Here is a 24,331-nt window from a genome sequence, read left to right on the forward strand (position 1 = left end):
ACTCTGACATGCTCTGGAGATATTTTCCCTATTGAGTTGGTAACATTTAGCTCCTTGTTAATTATGCAAATTTCTGCAGCTGGCTAAAATTTCTCCCCAGAAAATGTGTTTTACTTTTCTATTGCATCTTCAGGCTTCAAATTTTCCAAATTTTTATGCTCTGCTTCCTCTTGAATGCTTTGCCATTTAGAAATTACTTCCACCAGATAACCCAAATCATTTCTCTGGAGTTCAAAGTTGACAGATCCCTATGGCAGGGGTAAAAAGCTGTCAGTCTCTTTGCTAAAACAAAGCAGGAGTCACCTTTACTCCAGTCTCCAAAAGATTCCTCATCTCCATCTGAGACCACCTTAGCCTGGACTTCATTGTCCATATCATTATAAGCATGTTGGTCAAAGCCATTTAATAAGTCTCTAGGATGTTCTAAACTTTTCCACATCTTCCTGTCTTCTGACCCCTCCAAGTCTCTAGGAAGTTCCACACATTTTCACATTTTCCTTTCTTCTTCTGAGTCTTCAAAACTGTTCCAATCTGCATGTTACCCAGTTCTGAAGTTGCTTCCACATTTTTGGTTATCTTTACAGCAGCACCCAACTCTACCAGAACCAATTTACTGTATCAATCCATTCTCATGCTGCTACAAAGAACTGTGTGAGACTGGGTAAATTATAAAGGAAAGAGGTTTAATTGATCCACAGTTCATCAGGGCTGTAGAAGTCTCATGAAACTTACAGTAATGGTAGAAGGGGGAGCAAAATCATCTTTCTTCACATGATGGCAGGAAGGAGAAGTACTTAGGAAGGAGAAGTGCTGAACAAAAGGGGAAAAACCCCTTATAAAACCATCAGACCTCATGAGAACTCATTCACTATCATGACAACAGCATGGAAGCAACTACCCTCATGATTCAATTACCTCCCACCAGGTCCCTCCCATGATATGTGGAGATTATAGGAACTACAATTCAAGATGAGATTTTAGTGGGGTAACAGACAAATTAAATCAGCCACCATTAAATATCTGAATGTTGTGATACCATCGAAGGATCACTATGGCTCTTCAGCAATAGTTCTTAGACAAAATGGAGGTTCAGAGATAACGGATATTTCAAAGCTTGGATTGCAGGAAAGTCCAATGAGATCCAAGACAAGGTTGAAAATCAATGCAAAGAAACTCCTAAAGCAATAAAGAAAATAAAGGCAGATATAAAAATTGTAAAAGCAAATCAATCAGAGATAATTAAACTGAAAAACTGCCTTAAGGATTTTCAATACACAACTGAAAACTTCATCAATAGAGTAGACCAAGGTGAACAAAGAATTTCAGATATTGAAGACCAGTTATTCAAACTAACACGGTAAGAAAAAAATAAAGGGAAAAGAACTTTAAATAATTAATGAATTCTCCAGGAACTATGTCATTATGTAAAGCAAACAAACCAGTCACTTCCCACCTATAAATTATTTGAATTCCAGGGAAAGAAACAGAAAAAGAAAACAACCTAGAAAACATATTTGAGGAAATAATTGAAGAATATGTCCCGAATCTTGCTAGAGAGGTAGACATCTGAATCCAAGAAATCCAGAGGACAATTGCCAGATAATATAAAAAATAAGTATCACCAAGGCATATGGTCAAAAAGTGAAGTCAACACTAAATAAATAATCTTAAATGGATCTAGAACAAAAGGTCAGATCACATATAAAGGAAAGCCCATCAGGCTAACAGCAGATATTTCAGCAGAAACCCTACAAACTTGAAGAGATTGGGGGACTATTTTCACCATTCTCAAAGAAAAGAAAGAAACATCAAGAATTTCATATCCTGTCAAACTAAGCTTTATAAACAAAGAATAAATAAAATTTCTTTGAGATAAACAAAATTTAAGGGAATTTCCTACCACTAGACCAGCCTTACAAGAGATAATTATACCTATTAACATATATTAAATAATTAAAAACACGTATATTTGGAATTTTCCAACACTGAATAAAGACACTGAGCCACAGATTTAGGAGGCACAATGATTTGAAATGGAATGAATATTAAGATAAGCAAAATGGACAAAGAAAAAAATCTCAAAAATGGAAAAATAAAATATTTCAAGGATCAACTTAAGTCAGGTAAGCTAAAATACAATAAAATATATTTACAATGCAAAAATTGTAATACAAATGATCTGTCTATACCTTAAATACACACACACACACAGACACACACGTACGTATGTGTGTTTGTGGGTATGTGTGTGTGCATGTATATTAAAAACATATTTAAGCAAATAATATCTTAAAGAATTCATCACCAGCAGACCTACAGTAAAGAAAATACTAATAGATGTCCTTTGGGCAGAAGGAACATTGTAGATGAAAGACAAAATAAAGAGCAATGGAAAGTTTATACCATATTATTACATAGAGTAATACTACTATTGTATAGTAATATTATATTACTATTGATTAAATATCTATAGTAACCTAAAAAATAGAAAAATAATATATAACTGGCAATTCAAGAGGAAAAATGAAATAATTTAAAACGTCAATCAAACCAAGTAAGGGAAAGAAAATTTTTAAAAAGGTAGAGCTATCAGAATAAAAAATAGTAAGATAGTTGATTTAATCTCAAATACATCAATGATTACATGAAATTACTGATTATATCTAATGAATTGCTAAGGACTAATGGCCGCAAATCACAGCTAGAGTTTGTTAGCCAGTACAGATAAAACAACAACAAAATCACCAAATTTTTATGTTACAAAAAAGAGACAAACTAGAAACAGAATTTGTAGAAATATTTTAGTAAAAAAATAGAAAAAGATATATCATACGAACACTAAACTAGTGGTTTTCAAAGTGTGGTCTAGAGACCTCCCAGAGATGCTTTTAAAGGTTCTGTAAGGTCAATACTGTTGTCATAACAATTCTAAGATGCTATTTGTGTTTTTCACTCTCATTAGCTCAAGGGAGTATAGTGGAGTTTTCTAGAAGCTACCTGACTTGTGATATCACAGCAAATTGACTGCAGAGGCAAATATGAGAATCCAGATGTCTTGTGTTAAGTTAGACATTAAAGGGATTTACAAAACTGTGTAACAATATCCTTCTCACTATAACTTTTTGTTTAGAAAATAGAATTGATTTATAAATTTTTTGTGAATGTAAAGGTTTTATCATTGGAAATTCTAAATGAATTAATAAAATGTAAAAATTTTGTTTTGTTTTGTTTTGAAATGGAGTTTCATGCTTCTTACCCAGGCTGGAGGGAAATGGTGCGATCTCAGCTCACTGCAACCTCTGCCTCCCAGGTTCAAGTGATGCTACTGCCTTAGCCTCCCGAGTAGCTGGGATTACAGGCATGCGCCATTACACCAGGCTAGTTTTGTATTTTTAGTAGAGACAGAGTTTCTCCACGTTGACCAGGCTGGTCTTGAACTCCCGACCTCAGGTGATCCGCCCACTTCAGCCTCCCAAAGCGCTAAGATTACAGGCGTGAGCCACTGTGCCTGGCCAAAAAAAAATTTTGACAATATTGCTAGACATAACCCATACAAATAAAAGTTACTTGAGAGAAGTCCTCAATAATTTTTGAGACTGTAAAACAGTCCTCATTTAAAAGAAAGCTTGTTTACATAAGACACAGAAGACTAAAGGAGAAAGCTTTACTACAGATGAAGTGACAATTTAAAATGATGAAATTGGTCAATTAACAGAAACAAACAACGGTTATAAATTTGCAGGCACCAAATAACATGCCCTCAAAAATATTTAAGGTAAATATATATATATATATATATATATATATGAATAAAGATTGAACTATAATAATGGGAGTTATTGCTATTATCACTATCATACTTAATCAACGGGCAGATAGCATAACAAAAATATGTATGCTCTGAAGTATGCTGTCCTGAGTTTTGAAAAAACAGGCCCATTCTCAAACTAGATATTTTAAGGTAGACAAGTTACTTAACTTCTCCAAGTTTCAGTTCTATTATTTATAGAGTGACGGTGATTTCATCTCACTATGAGGATTTAAAATAATATTTTAAAGTAGTATATGCAGGATTTTCATATGATAGGTACTGAAAATGATAGCTATTAATATTTCTCAATAATAATTCTTAATAAAACAAGAAGTTTAAAACTATAAATTTGTGGTGACTAGATAAGGCTTCAAAGAGGGCTATTTAAGTCAAACATTAAAGGGAAAAGAAAACATTAACATACATTCAAAAAAGTCTATTCACAACTGATTAAACAGTAACTGAATCCATAAATGCACTTGGATGAAAGCAGGGGAGAGGGTTCTAGATGTTAATGAAGTTAGAGTAGGTTGCCACCCTTTGCCTTTAAATCTTAAAAAAAAAATCTTTATTTTTTATTTTTTTGTTTTTTGAGACAGGGTCTCACTTTGGTACCCAGGTTGGAGTACAGTGGTGTGATCTCAGCTTACTGCAGCCTTGATTCCTCCAGGCTCAAGTGATCCTCCCATCTCAGCCTCCCAAGTAGCTGCAGCTACAAGCATGCACAACCCTGCCCAGCTTATTTTTTGTTTATTATATTTTTTTTTAGTAGAAATGAGGTCTCACTATGTTGCCCAGGCTGGTCTTGAACTCTTGAGCTCAAGCCATCTGCCCAGCTTGGCCTCGCAAAGTGTTGTCATTACAGGTGTAAGCCACAATACCTGTCGTAATTTTACACGTTCTTTATGTCAAATAGAGGCTGATACCTGAGCAAAATAAACTTACAGCAAGTCCTATCTTAGCATACCATTAACTCCTTAACACCTCTAAGAAAACTATTCTTTCCCAGTTAAAATATTCAATATTGCTTCCCCTGCCCCACACAAAGCAAAACAAACAATAGACAGAAAAATATTAAAGAGCCTTTTCAAAGGACTTAAATATAATAAAAATATAGAGGCTTGCTTATTCTTTAGCTTACTGGTTAAATATATTCTTTTAAAAGCTCTAATAAGCTTCCTAGATCTCACAGAATAAAACTTCAGTGTGTTTACTCTTCAAAGGGCCCATGCCCATGGCAAAATTAGCATTCAGCCATACTTTCTACAAATATCAGTTTCAAATAATTCTTCCCACAGAAATGAGCCAATGGTCTAATAAAACATTCCTGCCACAGGGAAGAAAATTCTGTAAGGAACAGCAAAACTAAAAATGTTAAATTAGGCTGGAGGTTTTTCACTAAACAAATGTTTGGTGGAGATCAAGCACCTTCAGCTATTCACTTATTGCCATGTCTGATGGTTTTTCAGACCTGAAAATACTTATATACTAAGTTTCATTTGAGATGTTTTAATTTTAGGGCAAAAGTACTTCAGGATTATACATGTTATATGGAAACAGTAATACTGAAACAGGAATCAGGAAACTTGGATTCCAGTCCTACCTCTGCCATGAGTTAGATGAAAACTACGTGGGTCTGTGTTTTTTAATCTGTAAACTAAGCAACCTAGACTGGCAGATACTTAAGGCCCCTTTCAGCTTAAGCATTGTGTTGCCCTCCAAAACTAAAAAGTAAGCTAGCACCATCTAGTGGACTTAAAAAAAAATCACTAAATGTGAAAAAGATTCTTATAAGCAAAATGTGTAGAGATTTATTTATTTTTCCTCCCAATGTTTGAAAGACAACATTGGAAAGCAAGAATTATTCCAGGCACGATGATCCATGACATAGCAATCAAACCTATGCAAAAGTGCTGAATTATTTTACAACTTCAGAGTTTAATTAGAATGGAAAACATTCATAAATAACTTCAAATAAATTGCCTTAAAAAGACTGACACATTCATTATTCTCATTTACTTAAATGCAAATAGTATATATCAAACAAAAATATACATTAATATATTCTAATAAAAAGAATAGAGTTAGCATTGCATATTAACTACTGTGATAACTATAGCACAGTAAGAATTAGAAACAAATCAAACCTGAAACTACAAATGTGAAATACTGTGGTATTGCCTCCAATTTTATTTCACCTCCTTAAGAAATATTATAGCATGGAATAGTAACTCACTACCTTATAAACACAAATCCATCTTTGTGTCCCTTCATAAGAGTTCTTGGCATCAATATATCACTGAAAGACAAAATCTATGGTTTTCACTTAGCTCAACCAGAATCTCTAAGTAGTTCCTGAAGATAAAAAACAGACTCCAAATGCTCTTCAGAAAATCTACTTTCTCATGTATACTATTCTCTCACTCAATAAATAGTGTTTTCATTGTACCCAACAGACACCAAAGAAGTCTTTTACGTTGTTTGCTCTGTGAGGATGCCTCAGGTTCATCAATTAATACTATGGCAGTTTTCACATAAATCTTGCTGATATCCTATCCCAGGAAATCCACTACTTGTAAAAAAAATCCCATACCGCACTGTTGGCAATGAAAATGAAGTAAATGGGAATGCAAGCATTTCTTTTTTACAAACAGTCTTTTTGTTTTTTTTTTTTTAAGTTTCCTTCAGCATGTGCCAATATGGTAACATACATTATCAATGCACTTGCCTTCACTCCAACAACAACAAAATTATTTTAAACTAAAATTTTAGAGTAAAAATATTTGTACCAAAACTATCAGTATTTCCATATGGGAGAATTCATAGTGATCCCAAAGCAGGCAACACAAGAACATGAGCAAATAAACACATAGAGCATATTATATGCTATATTTTCAAAAGTGTGCCTTGAAATGGTTGCAAAATAAAGCTTACTTTGTGAAAACAGCTATATTTTACCCATATTTAAAAAATAAAGGAAATGATTATTACTGCCTGAATCCGATTCTCCTCAGACCTCCTTCAGAAATTCATAAAGAGTAACAAAACAAAAAATAAACACAATTTATAATTCCATTATAAGTGGGAGATAAGAAAATTATTATCTGAATTTTTTGTAAGTGAGGTAATATCTAGGACCAACATAATCCAGTTTGAATCCAGACCTGTGCAAGGGATAAGAAGTAGAGGTGCCCAAGTGATGGCAGACCCCATGTATCGGCAACAAAGTTTTATTCCAGAAAGAGAATATCCTGAGTAGGATGATAGAACTAAAATCAAATATATTAGTTGAATTAATAAACACAGTGGTTATAGCTTATATGAGAAATAAACCATTTTAATTTAGAGCAAAAATAAAATCTAAATCTATACTGTATAAAAGTAAATGTCTAAACTTGATTCAAAAGGTTAAAAACAAAAAAGATGGCCAGGTAGGCAAACACAAATAAAAATAAACCATATTAGACAAGGTAGAATTTCGTTTCAAAGGCATTAAAAAGAAAATGAAGGAAACATAATAGTCAAAGCTAAAATGGCAGCAACTTTCATAAAACAGACACCAAAGGATTTACCAAAAAATAGGGTGATTAATAACAGGCAAATTCACAATAACTCAACTTCTTCAGTCCAAAGTAAATCAAGCAAACAGAACACCTTTAAAAAAAAATCAGTAAGGTAGATCGTATACATACAAAATATACTCTTTAACCCAATAATAAAAAATCCTGTCTTGTTTTCAAGTACACCTAAAGCATTCATGAAAATTGACCACATATTAGATTAGCAAGAGAGCCAAAATAATTTCTAAAAACAGAAATAGCACAAAAATTATTCTCTGGCTATAATGCAATAAAACTAAAAAGAATCACCAAAAAATGATCTTTATATGGAAATTTTAAATCTTAGGTTAAAGATTTGTTAAAACACTAAAATTATAAAAATGATGAAAAGATCTACATGTCAGAAGTTAGAGAAAAATCTATAGATTTAAGTATTTATGTCAATAAGATTGAAAAAAAGTTTAAATAATTAAATATGTAACTCAAAATTAGAAAAGAATAGCATAATAAACAGAAAAAAAAAAGCCAAGAAACTAGTATTATCATGTATTTTTGGTAAAAGTACTAAATGGAATGATATGGTTTGGTTGTGTCCCCACCCAAATCTCACCTTGAACTGTAATAATCCCCACATGTCAAGGGCAGTGGCAGGTGGAGATAACTGACTCATGAGAAGTTTCCCCCATACTGTTCCTGTGGTAGTCAATAAGGATCACAAGATCTGATGGTTTTATAAATGCACAAGCCCTTTGCCTGCCACCATGTAAGATGTCCCTTTGCTCTTCCATTGTCTTCTGCCATGATTTTGAGGTCTCCCCAGCCATGTAGAACAGTGAGTCCACTATACTTCCTTCCTTTATAAATCACCCAGTCTCAGGTATGTCTTTATTAGCAGCATGAGAATGGTTACAACATATACAAAGGGAGTCTGACACTATCTTCCTAAATTATAGATATTTTTTGTCCCAATGATACAAATTGCAGGAAATTAACCTGAAGACATATCTGATCAAGTATGAAATTAAATAGATGTCATATTTATTGTGGTAATGTGGAAGATTGGAAACCATGCAATATCCATCAGCAAAGCAAAAATGGAAAAACTCTGGTCCTTTCACACAAGAATATTAAGTAGCTATGGCAAAAGAATGTTATAAATTCCACAATATGTTGTTAAGTAAAAAAAGCAAAATAAAAAAGTGCTTAAAATATGCTACATTTTGTGAAAGAGAGGACTAGCATACATACATATATTTCCTTAGCTATGTGCACATATGTAGATACACACACATGTGTTTTACATATGATATGTTATATATGTACATATTATACAAAACTTCCACATATAAAACTAAACGGGGAGAATAGTGAAAAGGACAGGGACTAAAGCACAATATCTTGAGTATGCTTTTTTAATATAGCTTTAATTTTGGAATCATGAATCAGTATTACACATAAAAATTAAACACAATCAAATCAGAAAAGTGAATTATCAAATTAGTTAATTTAATGAACTGAATTATCAAATTTATATCATATCCCCAAAGATAAAGTATTTCAAATGATTTTATAACATACTGTTTTAATCGCATCTGTTTGGGACACTGCAAGGACAAAAAATGTAAAGAAATCTTAAAATTAGTAAGTTATATCATCACTAGTAATAGTGGCATTGTTGTTTTAATGGTATTTTATAGATAGGACAGGCACGTGGTTACATTATCTTGCTGTAAACCAAGGAACATAGTGGAAGAAAAAATGAATACAGCTATAACGTCTAAAGCATATATGTTATCTTCAATTCAAGTACACAAGACAAAACAACTAGAGTATCAAAAAGAAAAACAAAGCAACTGAGCTATAAAAAAAATTATACTTTCTTAAGAATATTGAGAGAGAGAGAGAGAGAAGACTAGAACAAGTAGTAAAACAAAGTAAATAAACAAACAAAAAATTTGGCATCACTGAAGGTAAATAGGGTCACTAAGACCTTACTCTAAGAATTTGTCAATACAATAGAAAGCATCTAGGCCTGTCATTCTGCTACAAACCATTTCAGGGTAACAAAATAGTTCTGATTAATTAAAGATTTTACAAAATCAAATTAAAGAAATGATCAAATAGAAAACTCACAAAATGATCAAATAGAAAACTCACATCCTCTGCTGCATTAACTGACCCAGGTCATATTAATCAATGAATGAACATTAGATGAAAGGTTGATGGAGAACTTTATAACGGAGTGTTTAGACTATCACCAGCTATACCCAACACTCAATTGTAGCATCAATAAAAGTATACCGTCAAATACGGTATAAACGCTAATGTAATAAAATGTAAAGCACAGAACACCACCAAAGAATTCCTATGAAAGCAGCTTACTTTTAAATTTAATCAAACCTTTTTTAACTAACTTCAATTTATAAAAAATACAGGGCTTAATGAAACAATTTTAATCAAATTGACAAAAAATAAATGGACAAAGCCAGAAGGCAGGATATTCTGTAAGACAATTCACACAGGTTCTGCAACAAACCAATGGTGCAGGAAAAACAAAAGTGGTGGGAGGACTGCTGCAGATTTAAAGAGGCTTCAAAGACCCAGATAAATGTAACATATAGTCATTATCGATGTTATGATTCAAATAAACCCAGACATTTACAAAATTAGAAAAATTTGATTATGTACTGTCAGTTGATGTAAAGATTCATTATTAATGAATGTAAAGATTCATTATGTGTTATAATGTACTAGCATTAAGAAAGAGAGGGCCATATTATTTAAAACTCTCTCCTGAAGTTTGAAGGACTGGAATTACACAGTTTTGGGGATCTGTATTATGAAAGAAAAAATCTGTATTATAAAATCAAAACCAAGAAAAAAGTAAAGATGATGTAAACATTTAATATAAGTAATGAATATATGGAATTTCTATGTATTTTTCTACATTTATAAATGTTTGAAATTTTCTACAATGAAAAGAGAAGAAAACAAAATATAAGCAAACAAGCAAAACTAATAGTAGAACGAGGCCTAAACATAGAAATTAGGCTTACTTCTATTCCCCTATTTATGCTCATTCTACTCTGATACTTTAGTCTACATTAGACTTTGCAGTGATTATAGGACTGAAAAAGTGAACAGTGTGGTATCCTCTAGGAGTCCAATATTTCAGGCATTTGTACTATAACAAAGTAAAGTTTTAATCCAGTTCCCAACTTTTTGGCAATCCTTGATTTTTCATTAACCATTATTAAGCCCCTACCAAGGCCCTTGATAATTTTATAATGAATAAAATAATAAAAAACAATAGAGAAATTCAAGCCAGGAGGTGAATAATATCATACATTTTTTGTTTCAGAATCATCACACTAGCAATAATGCAGAAGTAACTTGAGCTAATTTCAGTGGGTAGAAGAGGGAAATTGGGTGATAAGAGGTGAAAGCAAACACAAAACATTCTTTCTTTCCCAAAACTTGACAATAAAGGGCAAGAAGAGAGAGAAGGCAATGATAGAACTCAATGTGAGGTAAAAGGAAAGGTTTTTCTTTCATTTTCTTTTTGTTTTTATGTTCATTTAGAAATGTGAGAGAAAGGGCACAGCAATAGAAACATTTTGACAGAAGGCTGATGAAAAATAATTAGGTAAGGTCCATAGGTGCTGATGGGAATATTTATAAAAAATAGAACTAGCCAACTGTAGTGGTACATGTCTGTAGTCTCAGCTACTCAGGAAGCTGAGGCAGGCAAATCTGTTGAGCCCAGGAGTTGAAGACAAGCCTGGACAACATAGCAAGACCATATCAAAAAAAACAAAATAAAAAAAAAAAGATAAACTTGGGTCTACAAAAAATTTACTAAAAAAGAAAATAGAAAGACTGGTCTTTAAATAAGAAAAGAGAATTTCATTTCTACCTATATAAATTATAAGATAGAAGGAAGGAAGTCAATATAGTTACACAGATATGCAGATATAGCTCTGAGGGACTGAGAAGTTTAGGGAGATTCAGCCTGATGAATCCTTTCATGTGGTTTAGCAACTTTATCTAAAGAAGGAAAGATTAGTACAAGTGATATATGTAGCTAACAAGAGTGGTGATGAAAATGGTCTGCCAGCAAACAGTTACAATTGCTGGGGTATTTGGAAAGCATGTGATCCATAGAAACATCATGGTATGATAGCAAGGTGTTATATTCCCGTAGAGCTCAGATCACTACTGGTTGTAGGAAGAGAAACAGAGAAGTAAATATACTAACTTAGGGGCCTGCTAACAACTACAGAGTGACCAGTGGTAAGAGAGCATATTCCCTTTATAGATGTTAAAAGTAATTTTATTTTTCTAATCTAGATTTTAAAAGCATAAGATAAATAAGATATGCAGATTGGTGATGAAACAAAATAAATTATGAGAAATAAATGTTTAAATATTAAAATTTCATTGTTCTTACCAATTCGAGTAATTCTATTATGTGAAAGTTCAAGACACTGGATATTAGTGCAGCCATCCAAACCATGAAGAGAAGTCAGTTGATTTTTATTAAGAAGAACAACACACAGATTTTCCAAATTTTCACAGTCAATAGCCTCAATATGGTTTTCCTGAAGCAAAGAATAAATGTAATTAGTTTTATTTCAATGGCTTATTAATGAAATATTTAAAGATTTCAAAAAGAGGAAAGATGAGAAAGGATCTCCAAATTAGTATCTGAGTCTCTAATTTCTAAGATAATCCTGCAAATCCAGCAAACAGTATAACCCTGTTATAATATTTGGATGAAAATATTAAGTAAACTAATAAATAATTAATTTTCAATTTATTTACAAATATTGTTTTAAAATACTGAGGATAACAAAGTATTTTGAACAGTATAAGTTTTAAAAAGTGAACATACTGTCATTCTTTTTTCTCCCATTTTGAATGGGAATGACTACTCTTATCAATCAAGCCCTGTCTCACCATTGTATGTGGGGCAGAAGTAGATAATTTTTAATTTTAGATTGCAGATATCTGAGTTGAAAGAACTTCACCTCGGTGGATAAATCCAAGAAACTGGACCTGATGAGCCTCATCTTCACCTGGATCTGATTTAGATAAGAAAAGCCAGTGCTGCAAGCCTGAGCCTGATGCCTTAAGTGAATGATACTTTGGTGTCTTTGGGATATGAATGTCTTGCATGTGGGAATGATGTGAGTCATTAGAAGCCAGAGCAGAAGTTTGAATAGACTGCACTTCGGTAGCTCCCAGTAAACTTCACAAACCATTATTTGGATATCCATACAGTCCCCTTCTACATGACCTCAGGGCTTAGCCAATAAAACATTAGCCAACATGATATAAGCAGTTGCTTTATAAACACTTGCATACTGCAGTTTGTCTTTTAGGAACACTCACTCTTGAGATCCTGCCACCCTGGAAAGAAGCCCAAGATAGCCATGAGAGATTCTCATATCCAGACATTCCTGCCAGGGCAGCAGACATAAGGTAAGTGATTTAGGACATTCTAGCTCTAGCTCCCATCTGGCTGCAGTTACATAAAAGACCCAGTAAATACAATAGAAACCAGAAAAAAATGCCCAGTGATGTTTGGGCACAATTAATGGCCCACAGAACCATGAACAATAAGATAGTAGTTGGCTTAAACTGCTAAGTAATATAGTCATTTGTTGTGCAGCAAAAACGAATGGAAACAATGACCACATTAGCTACAAAAAAAGTTAAGTCATTTTAGGTCATGCCATCCAATAAACTTCCCTCTTTGCATCTAAAAACTTTAGCATACGACCTGATCTCTTCAGATCCTGAATTATAATTACAAGTTTAGTAACTGTTTTTTCAAAACTGTCATTTCCGAACTGTAAACATAAATCCATTTTGTATTTTATTATAGAATAACAGTAAGACAAAGAGCGTACCTGTGCATCAATGTACTTAAGTTTTTTACAATTACTCAGACTGTGCAAAGAAGTTAATCCACAGCGTTGAAGGGATAGAAATTGAAGATTTGTACACTCTGCCAGGGTAGAGAGAACACAACCTGGCAAATCTTGAAATGTAACTGTTGTAACCTAGAGGAATCAAGAAAATTTGAGTGTATAGTGTTATTTAACAAAACTGAACATAAACAATATTAGACTTACAAAACTGTTTAAAAAATTCATTTAAGAAAACTAATAGTATATGTTGGCTGGGTGTCATGGCTCACGTCTGTAATCCCAGCTCTTTGCGAGGCTGAGGTGGGTGGATCACGAGCTCAGGAGTTCAAGACCAGCCTGGCCAACATGGTGAAACCCCATCTCTACTAAAGATACAAAAAATTAGCTGGGCATGGTGGTGCACACCTGTAATCCCAGCTACTCAGAAGGCTGAGGCAGGAGGATCGCTTGAACTCAAGAGGCAGAGGCTGCAGTGAGTCAAGATCGTATCATTGCACTCCAGTCTGGGTGACAGGGCAAGACTCTCAAAAAAAAAAAAAGGAAAATTAATACCTTATGTTGAAATCTACATTTATTAACAACTCAATTTGTTAAGCTATCTAGTCTCTTTTGTTCCCCACACAGAAGGACAAAATATTTCAACTATCTTATGACAAATTCAAGTTCAAAGGTAAGATACATAAAAGCAGCAACATAATCATGCATTTGCTCACTTGCTGATTTTTCACCAATTTTTTATTTTTAAAGTGGTATGGACTTCATATTATACTACAGAGCTATAGCAACCAAAACAACACGGTACTGGCATAAAAACAGAAGCAAAGAACAATGAAACAACACAGAGAACCCCAAAACAAATCCGTACATCTACAGTGAACCCATTTTTGACAAAGGCGCCAAGAACATACATTGGAGAAAGTACAGTCTCTTCAATAAATGGTACCGGAAAACACTGGATATCCACGTGCATAGTAATAGAATTTGACCCCTATCTCTTACCACACACAAAAATCAAATCAAAATAGATTAAACACACTTAAATCTAAGACCGAAAACTATGAAACTGATAACATATTTTTTAAAATTGAAGAAACTCTCCAGGACATAGGACTGGGCAAATATTTCTTGAGTAATACCCCATAAGCACAGGCAACCAAAGCAAAAATTGAAAAATGGAATTGCATCAAGAAGCTTCTGCACAGCAAAGGAAACAATCCACAAAATGAAGAGACAACTCAAAAAAAGGGAACAATACTTGCAAACTATCCATATGACAAGGGATTAATAACCAGAATATATAAGAAGCTCAAACAACTCAATAGGAAAGTGTCTCATAATTCAATTGAAAAATTGGCAAAAATCTGGATAGATATTTCTCAAGAAGATAAACAAATGGTAAACAGGCATATGAAAAGCTGCTTAACATCACTGATCATCAGATAAATGTAAACTAAAACTACAATGAGATATCATCTCACCCCAGTAAAAATGGCTTATGTGCAAAAGTCAGGCAAACATTGGAGAGGATGTGAATGAAAGGGAACTCTCATACACTGTTGGTGGGAATGTGAATTAGTACAGTCACTGTGGAGAACAGTTTGGAGGTTCTTCAAAAACTGAGCTACCATGTGACCAGCAATACCAATGCTAGGTATATATCCAAAAGAAAAAAAAATCAGTGTATTGAAGAATTATCTGTACTTGCTCTCATGTTTATTGCAGTACTATGCAACATAGCCAAGATTTAGAAACAACCTAATAAGTGTTCATCTATAGATGAATAAATAAAAAAAGTGGTACATATACACCATGGATTACTATTCAACCATCAAAAATAATGAGATCCTGCCACTTGCAGCACCATAGATAGAATTCAAAGTCATTAAGTGAAATAAACCATGCACAGATAGATAAACTTTGCATATTCTCACTTATTTGTGGGAGCTAAAAGTTAAAACAAACTTATAGGATTAGAAAGTCAAATGATGACTATCAGAGGCTGGAAGGTTAGTGAGGTGTGGTTGAGGAAAGTGGAGATGGTGAATGGGTGCAAAAATATAGTAAGATAAATGAATATGATCTAGTATTTGATAGCACAACAGGGTAACTAAAGTCAATAATAATTTATTGTACATTTTAAAATAACTAAAAGAATATAATTGGATTATTTGTAACACAAAGAAAAGGTAAATGCTTGAGATAATGGATACCCCATCTACCATAATGTGATTATTATGCATGATATGCCTGAATCAAAATATCTCATGTATCCCGTAAATATGAATACCCACTATGTACCCACAAAAGTTAAAAATTAAACAAAATCATTAGCTTTTATAGAATTTTCATAATTTGGGCCTTCCATTTAAGTCTTTCATCTATCTTAAATTAACTTTCATAGGACATGTTCTTCTTTATGTCAGCTTTGGCAAAGAATTTATGGTTAAGTCCTCAGAAGCAATTGCATCATAAACAAAAATTGACAAGTGGGGCCTAATTAAACTAGAGAGTTTCTAGTTTAATTAGAAACAGTTTCTAATTAACAGTTTCTCTACATAGCAAGAGAAATTATTAAAGGAATAAACTGACAACCTATAGAGTGAGGAAAAAAAGACATTTGCTGACTATGTGTCGAACAAAGGTCTAAATTCCAGCATCTACAAGGAACTTAAACTGGCAAGCAAAAAGTAAATAACCCCATGAAGAAGTGGACAAAGAACATGAACAGAGAGATTTTGAAAGAAGACCTACACATGGCCAACAAACATATGAAAAAATGCTCAACATCATTATTCATCAGAGAAATGCAAATTAAAAACAATGAGATACCATCTCACACCAGTCAGAATGGCTTTGGCTAAAAAGTTAAAAAATAATAGATGTTGGCAAGGTTACAGAGAAAAGGGAACACTTGTTCATTGTTGGTGGAGATGAAACTTAGTTAAGCCACTGTGGAAAGCAGTTTGGAGATTTCTCAAAAAACTGAGAGTTGAACCACCACTGAACCCACCAATCCCATTACTGGATATATGCCAAAAAGAGAATTAATCATTCTACCAAAAAGACACATACACTGGTATGTTCATCGCAGAACTATTCACAATACCAAAGACATGGAAATCAACCCAGGTGCTCATCAGCAGTGGATTAGATTTTTTTAAAAAAATCAGTATATATAATATATATATATATCCTGGAATACTATATAGCCATAAAAAATGAAATCATGTATAGCAACATGGCTGCAAGTAGAAACCATTATCCTAAATCAACTAACACAGAAACAGAAAGCCAAATACCACATATTCTCACTTGTAAGTGTAAACTAAACACTAAACATTGGGTAAACAAGGACATAAAGATAGGAAAAATAGACACTGGAGAAAACAAGAAGGGGTGGAAGGAAGTGGACAAGAGTCGAAAAACTGCCTATTGGGAACTATGCTCAAGACCTGGGTGACAGGTTCAATCATGTTCCTAACTTCAGCATCACACAATATGTGTTTATAACAAACCTGTATTTGTACTCCTGAACTTAAAATAAAAGTTAAAAATAAATACATTAAGAAAAAAAATCATTAGCTTGATAGAAATAATCTTGTATATATCATACTTAAAATTATAAAAATATATTAAAATTGGAAACATTATTATTTCAAACAACACTGGAAAAGTACAAAATTTTAGAATGCAGTAACTACTCTTTGTATAGAACATTTTCTGTGCATTAAGTTAAACTAAAAGTTTTAAATTTATATATTTATGTAAGTAAATTGAAGGAACATGTGTTGATGGTGATACAAAGAAAAGAATTAGCCTACTCTGTTTTAAGTAGCAAAAGCAATAATTAAAACTTCAGATAAATAAGACTTTCAGTTTCAAAATCAATTTAGAAATGTCTCAATTATATGTCATCTAAAGCAATTTTGAAACAAATTTATTTTCAATAATGTTTTCAAAAAGAAAATATATTCATCAATTTCTATGGAGACAACTTCTATGTATTGCCTATTTAATCTGTAACAAACAGATACAAATTCTGTAATTGAAAAAATGGCTCTACATTAAAAATGAAAACACTATTTAGAATTGAGCCCTTAAAAATGGAACACAATTACAGCTGTATAGTAACAAATGCTACTTAACATTATAATTTATATTATTCAATGTGATTTAATAGCATGCTGCTTTCAATCAACTATACAAGCACAATTAAGTTCTAGTTATTTATGATGTGGCAATTTCTGTCCTTTAATCTTATTACAGCACAGAAGTAATTGCTACAGTATCCCTGTTAGTGGTACTTACTTTTGAATATAAGGAGATTCATATTCTTTAATTGAAGCTTCCTCCTTTTCATTGAACATTTAAAAAGAATCTTTATACTATGGCAATATATTCTCTACTCGACCATAATTTTTCCAAACATGAGATCAAAATAAATGTTTGTATTAATTATTCATACATGCATGAAAATAATCACATACATAAAATCACTTTATGCTTCAAAAATTAAGGTCAATATAGAACTAGTAATCATATATGCTCATTACTGTATGGTCAACTTGAAAAACAGCAATTGGAGCATAACAGATGTTGGGTAAATATTTTATAAAAAAATGAATAAACTTTCCTGGCCTGTGGCAAAACTCGACTATATTTATAGCACTCATACTTTCTTTTTCTTATAAAGAATTATGTAAAAACATTTGAAAAATTACACTTTCAGGTCTCATGACTTGAAAATAAACTATCCCACCTTTAGAAGCTATGAAACATTTATTATATTTTAATTACAGATTCCAAATCAATTTTCTACTTAATCATCAGTATTTTCCCAAATCTTTGACAGCCCATTGTAGATAAAATTCCCTAACAAAGCAATATGCTTTTTAGAGATTTTATTCTCAGTTATTCTGGAGTTCACCTAAGAAGTATCAGTTGTCTATGGTAAACTGTAATTACGAAAGTAATGAAAGCAACAAGTCTATATTTTGTTTTACTTTTTCAGAACATTTATTCAGTGGTCTAATCTCAAACCTATTGAGCATGGAAAAATGATACTGTTTTTAAAACTAGCTGCAAAGGGACTGGGTCCAAGGTATGATTCGTGGCTTGAATAAAACAGCTACACAATAATTTCAAGCAATTCATGTGTTATTCTAATAGCAGTATATTACAGTTTACTTTGTATAAGAGAAGGGAGACTTCTTGATCTAAAAGTTAAAAAACACCTAAAATATTATTATTCATGTTATGGTATAAAGCAGTATTTAAAAATCCTTAAGCTCAGTGCCCTTTTTTGTGGTTGTTGTTACTTAAAACAAGTTACCATTCATAGCAAAATGCCAAAATTAAAAGATAAAATAGTTAAAACATTTAAAAATAAAAATATATTCATTAGCTACAATTATTGCTCTTTTCTCTTTTGAGATATTACTACATATAACCCAATGGTTTAGTATTTTCAACTTTATCAGTTTTTTGATGAAACAGGCTATTAAGCAGCCCTCAAAAAAAAAAAATCATTTGCCTTTTTCTTTGCTTGCTTGAGACCCACATTTGACAAGTGATACTAGAAATCCTGGGCCATGTTCTTTACATACAGCATTTTAAAACTTGACAATCCTACATAACAGATATTGCTCTTGCAGTTTGTGAAAGACAAAACTGAGGCTCATAGAGGTCAAGCATTTGCATAAGGTGACACAGTCAATAAATGGCAGAAATGAAATTAGAAAGTCTTAATATAGAACTTATTAGCAGTCTAATAAACTACACTCCAACAATTTTATGTTAATTTCTTCTTCAGTCAATATCCTTTATCTAAACTGTGAAACTGGTAGTAATGAGAAGATAAGATTAACATTGAATTGGAATTATTTATTCATCTCCCCACCCATCCATCCTATAATCAGGTAATGAAAGCCACTACAGATGGTTCCTGACATAAGACTGTTTAATGTAGAATTTTTAAAAATTTTATGATAGTGTGACAGCAACAGACATTTATTAGAAACCATACTTCAATTGTGAATTTTGATCTTTTCCCAAGCTAGCAATATAAAGTATGATAATCTCTCATGTCAGGAAATAACAGGGAGCTGTAGCTCCCAGTCAGCAACACAATCACCAGGGTAGACAACAAATACTCTACAGTGTACCATGTGGCCAGATGATTTTGCCCAGTTGTAAGCTATGCAGATGTATCTGGATGTCACCTAATTGTAACTTAAGAAGTATCTTTATTTGCCTGGCAATGTGTAAAGAAGTATTGACAAAAAGAGGATCTGATTTATATCCTGAAGTCTCAACGTGAGAGATTAACATAAAGAAAATGAATGCATTACTGTAGGCCAACAAACTTTTCTAAGTTTATCTCCAGAAGGACATTCTAAGAATGGAAGTGAGTGGTCAGGATAAGGACAAAGATCTGAAGCTAAGAGAATATAAAGTCAAAAAGAAAGCAAGCCATGGATCAGTAGCAGCAGTGGTGAATGAAGACACAAGGGTAAGCCATCTACCAAATGCAATCATTATAGGAGTTGTCCGGTAATACAAGATGATATTTTCTGAACACTTTAGCATCTATATGGCACATCCACATGTATTTTTCAACTTTATATTGTCTATTTGATGCTTCAAAGCCAAATTAAAAGCTTGCGATAGTTGCTTTAAGAAGAGATGAGAGGATGATGAACACTACTACTCAGATTAGTCCATGCACTAGTGTCAAAATCATCATTCAGAATAATTGCAAGTATGCAGAATGGGTGGATTCCCAGACCTATTGAATCAGAATCCACATTTCAACAAATCTTCAGGTGTTCTACAGATTTTAATAGTTTGCCAGGCCTTGGTCTGAGAAGGAAAAGAAAAGAGTTAATTGTCATCTTATGTACATTGACAAGAGTTCAAAAGAAGGAACAGAGAGTGGACTGGAGAAGAAATGCCAAGGAGAAAAAGTTAAGATTCACAAAGCTTAACTTCCTTCTCATTGGACAGAACAGACCTACAAAGAAAGGGAGGAAAACTACTGTTTCTGTAACTTCATTGTCTCTTTCAAACCAAGTACACTATAGGCACGAAGCCACCACTTGTGCCTAGCTTTAACAGATATTCACGAGAAAAATTAAATAATTGCTGATGTTATCATATTGGAAGGCCTGCTGCAATACGTTAGAGAAAGAAAAGTGCTAAAACATAACTTCAGAGACAACATGCCCAAGGACAAAATTAGGGAAGAGCACATGAGAGATTCTATATACAGCTCTAAAGACATAAAAGATGTGGCAAATACATTACCTAGGAAATAAAAGACATTTAAAAGAGTATGTCTTGTCTCTTATTGCTATTTCATATATCACAGATCTCTTCAAAATCCCACTATTTTATTATTATCTCACAGGATACTCTGAAATCTTATTTACAACAATTCTGAAGATTCATAATAATGTATTCATGTGCATATTTATTTGTTTAAGTTCTGTAAAGGAAAAGACTGGGTTTTCTTTATTTTTATTTATTTAGTCCACCAATAAATATTGATCATCATATTGGATAGATAATTCACTCATCATATTGCTGAGTGAATGAACAAAATAATGTTCATCTATTAATATGATTGCTCCTTTTCCTAGGCATCTGTCTGGTAAGAAAGTCTGTCAAAAAACTAAACTTTATTGAATACATTTGACTTTCAGTCCTTAACTAAATATATGTATTTTAATCATAAGTCCTTTCTAGTGTTACACTGTTTAAAATATTTTCTGTTTTTCTGTAAGTTTCAGTGCCTAATTTTGGTTTAAACTATGTTCTCCATAACCATAGAAAATCAATGATATTTGATAACTATTTTACATTTAGACATATATGCACCACCGTTAAGTAGCACATGAATAAATAATTGTTTCTAGATAGGAATTCTAGGGTCTTGTATATTGTTAAGCCCACAGCAGTGGTCATGGACAGGTAATCCACTTTATTCCCAAAGAAGCCACTAGGTGGTGTGGTGGCTTAAGTATAAAGCAAACCGTTTACTTAGGAGTTGCCTACTCTAATTCCAACCCTACATTTCTAGATGCTTCATTCTTAGAGGCTTAAATATCGACCATAGGGCCCTTGACATAGGGTTCAAGATATTTAAAAATACATAAAGCAAAGCTTTTTATAGAATGGTACTTAGAGAAGATGCCTCAAACAATTTTAGTTGAGATCTTTAACATATATCCCCTCTCAAATGGGGTAGTATTTCAAACTTTATTAAACAAGAGACAGAATTCTTGTATATAAATTCTTGCATATATTCTTATATATAAATTCTTGTATATAAATTCTTGTATATATTTCTTTTTCTAAGATCTGAAAAGTTATCTTTTAAAGAGCTATTTGTAACTAAATATGAAAAAGTGTTATAAAACTAGAAATACCTGCTGTAAAGTATCCCAAGGGCCACACCGAAGAATTTCCAGTGTATCCAAAGCAGGTGCCATGTTGGCTGGGCATTTCACGGGTCTCTTTCTTCTAACAATTTTCTTTTGTTGACTTTGCTTGAAAATTTCAAGCCAAGGTTTAAATGATTTTATCCAGGCTAGTCTCTTTTCTTCAATAGAAGACAGAAGGGTTGACTCTAGTACAGACCAGGTCATGCTTTCAGGTTCTGCTCCATTTTCATGGCATTTTTCTGAAATTTCTTTAATCTCAGATTTAAGAGAGTTCACTTCTTTAGACACCATGGAGCTTTCTGCATTACAGTCACTCAATTCTTCACAAGGAGCATGTGTACCTAACACATAATCTTGATCATTTCTTTTGCCTTCTATATTTGTCATGGTATCAATTGTGTTAAAAATCACATCACTATTCCATGCATTGTCTTTTGGGTTCTCCTCAATTTCTTTAAATTTTAAATCAATTTCTTTTTCTTGTAGTATTATGTTTTCTCCTATATCTTCAGAATTTTCTGATGTTAGTGATAGTGGTTTTTGTTTCATTGAAATAATTAAAGTATCCTTATCTTTATATAACAATCCATTCTCTTCTTTTTCTACTATTTGTACCTCTTTCAGCTGATTATCTTTTATTATTTTCTGTTCTTCATTGGTTTTCAGCTCACTGATTTCTTGGTTATATCCTAATATTATTTGGGTATTTTTATCCACGTTTTCATTTATGACATGTTCCATGATTTCTTCTTTTTGTATATCCAACTTTACTTCTTGCAGCTGAAACTGTTCTTTCACATTTTCTTTTAAATTGAGGTTTCCCAATTCAGTTTTGTTATCTATATTTTCATATTTTCTTGCTTCCTTGACCAATTCTTCTGAACACTGCTTTTTTGCTAAGTTTTCATTGTTTTCTTCCATTTTAAAATCTGCCACAATTGTTTGGCTTGATATAGATTCTTTTAATTTTACTTGTGTTGATTCTTTTAATATAATCTGTCTATCTACATTTTCTTTCTTATTTGATTCTTCAGCTAACCAAAGGAGAACATCTTCCTGCTTCTTTGCATTTTCATCCACTAGCTTTTTGGCTATATCACCCTTATTATATGAAGTATCTTCACGAATCAAATGTTTGTTACTACATCCTCTTTTCTTTAATGCACTACTTAGTAGTAGCTGTCGGCTTGCATCTCTTCCTATTTTTTCCTTGTTTATTAGTTGTTCTCTTTCTTGTTTCACAATATTCTTTTTTTCTTCATATTCTTTTTCTCTCCCTTTCCTTTCCTCTTCCTTTTGCTTTTTTCTCTCTTCTTTTATCCTTTGTTTCTCCTCTAATCTTTTTCGTTTTTCTTCCTCCTCCTGTCGTATTTTTGCTTGCTTTTCCTTCCACTCCTGTGCTTTCCTTTTCTTACTTTCAATTTGCTCTTTTATAATTGGGCTGTATTTTTTATAGGCTACAAATGCTTTATATTTAGCTTGAATTTTAACAGCTGCATTATTCTGTTGTTTTAACAGACAAACTTTTTCTTTTTCTTGTAGGTCTTTAAATCTTGTTCTTTCTTCTTCCATTTGTAAATGCAAGTTTCTAATATACTCCTAAAACAAAGTAAGATACATGGTAGTCAGTGTAAACTAAATATGTGATGTTACTAAAATGTCATCTGAAATATAGATTGAAAACAAATAACTAAAACTTAAGTCTGAATAAAGTTCCTATAAAATTTAGTGAAGCTAAATTCATTTATCTTAAAGGGTATTACTTTTTTAATATTTATGAGGTTGAATCATGTTGTTAAGTTGATATTTTAATGTTATGTGTATACTAAGCCACCCAAATATAAATTAAAGATTACCTTGAAGATAGAAAAGCATATAAAATCAGAAAGACACAGAATAAGCAAACAAACAATAAAAACAAAAAGGAAACCACAGGCTAAAAAACGTAGAAGAAGAGGACTTCAAATTTTCTGGATTGAGAATTCTGACAAAGAAGACCCAGAGCCAGTATTGAGACTGCAAAAATAGGAATTATTCTGTAAAACTTATGATACCAAGAAAGCCAGGTAGTCCCTATATACAAACAATATAAAAACCTATTCACTTATTGTGTTCCTTCTCAATGATCAAAATAGTTGATAAACACATACTACTGCATTTAATGAGATATTTGGAGTTAGGCGAGAAAATATTATTTTCACAAGAGTCCTAAACCAAAGTAAGCAGATCAACAAAATTAAGCAAATATCTAAGGGAAACTAACACAAAGGATTTGAGACTACATTTTAATCACCAGAAGGAAGAACCAATTTCTGAGAAAATAGAACTACAAAATAAACTAGATAAAAATTTAAATAAAGATATTTTAGAAAAAATATTTAAACAGGAATAACCTCATATTTCAAGTGTTCAAATAAAAATGACTCACTTAAACAGATAATCAAAATAGAATGGCTGGACAGCAGATTACTTAAAAAAAAAAAGAAAAAAAAACCTTAAAAATGGGTGTTTTCCCAAAACAACAAATAATAACAAAGATAAAAAAATATATATGTCAGAGGTAAAGAAGATTAACACAGA

At 32.4% G+C, this 24,331-nt stretch overlaps 1 protein-coding gene across 9 annotated transcripts in view; it reads right to left on the minus strand.

The window, feature by feature from the left end:
- LRRIQ1 (leucine rich repeats and IQ motif containing 1) overlaps positions 1–24,331 on the minus strand; it is a 211,797-nt gene that overhangs the window by 171,082 nt on the left and 16,384 nt on the right. For all 9 annotated transcript variants that reach the window (XR_012518399.1, XM_074402468.1, XM_074402469.1 and 6 more), the window contains 3 exons: positions 21,737–23,350; positions 13,287–13,439; positions 11,822–11,972 (listed from right to left, as the gene is read on the minus strand). Coding sequence is in view for 8 of the 9 variants with exons in the window: in XM_074402468.1 (XP_074258569.1) it covers positions 11,822–11,972; positions 13,287–13,439; positions 21,737–23,350 (1,918 nt within the window). In the remaining variant the exon portion in view is untranslated. The remainder of the gene's footprint in view (positions 1–11,821; positions 11,973–13,286; positions 13,440–21,736; positions 23,351–24,331) is intronic.

The sequence above is a fragment of the Saimiri boliviensis genome, chromosome 7, assembly GCF_048565385.1.
Source record: "Saimiri boliviensis isolate mSaiBol1 chromosome 7, mSaiBol1.pri, whole genome shotgun sequence".
Lineage (NCBI taxonomy): Eukaryota > Metazoa > Chordata > Mammalia > Primates > Cebidae > Saimiri > Saimiri boliviensis.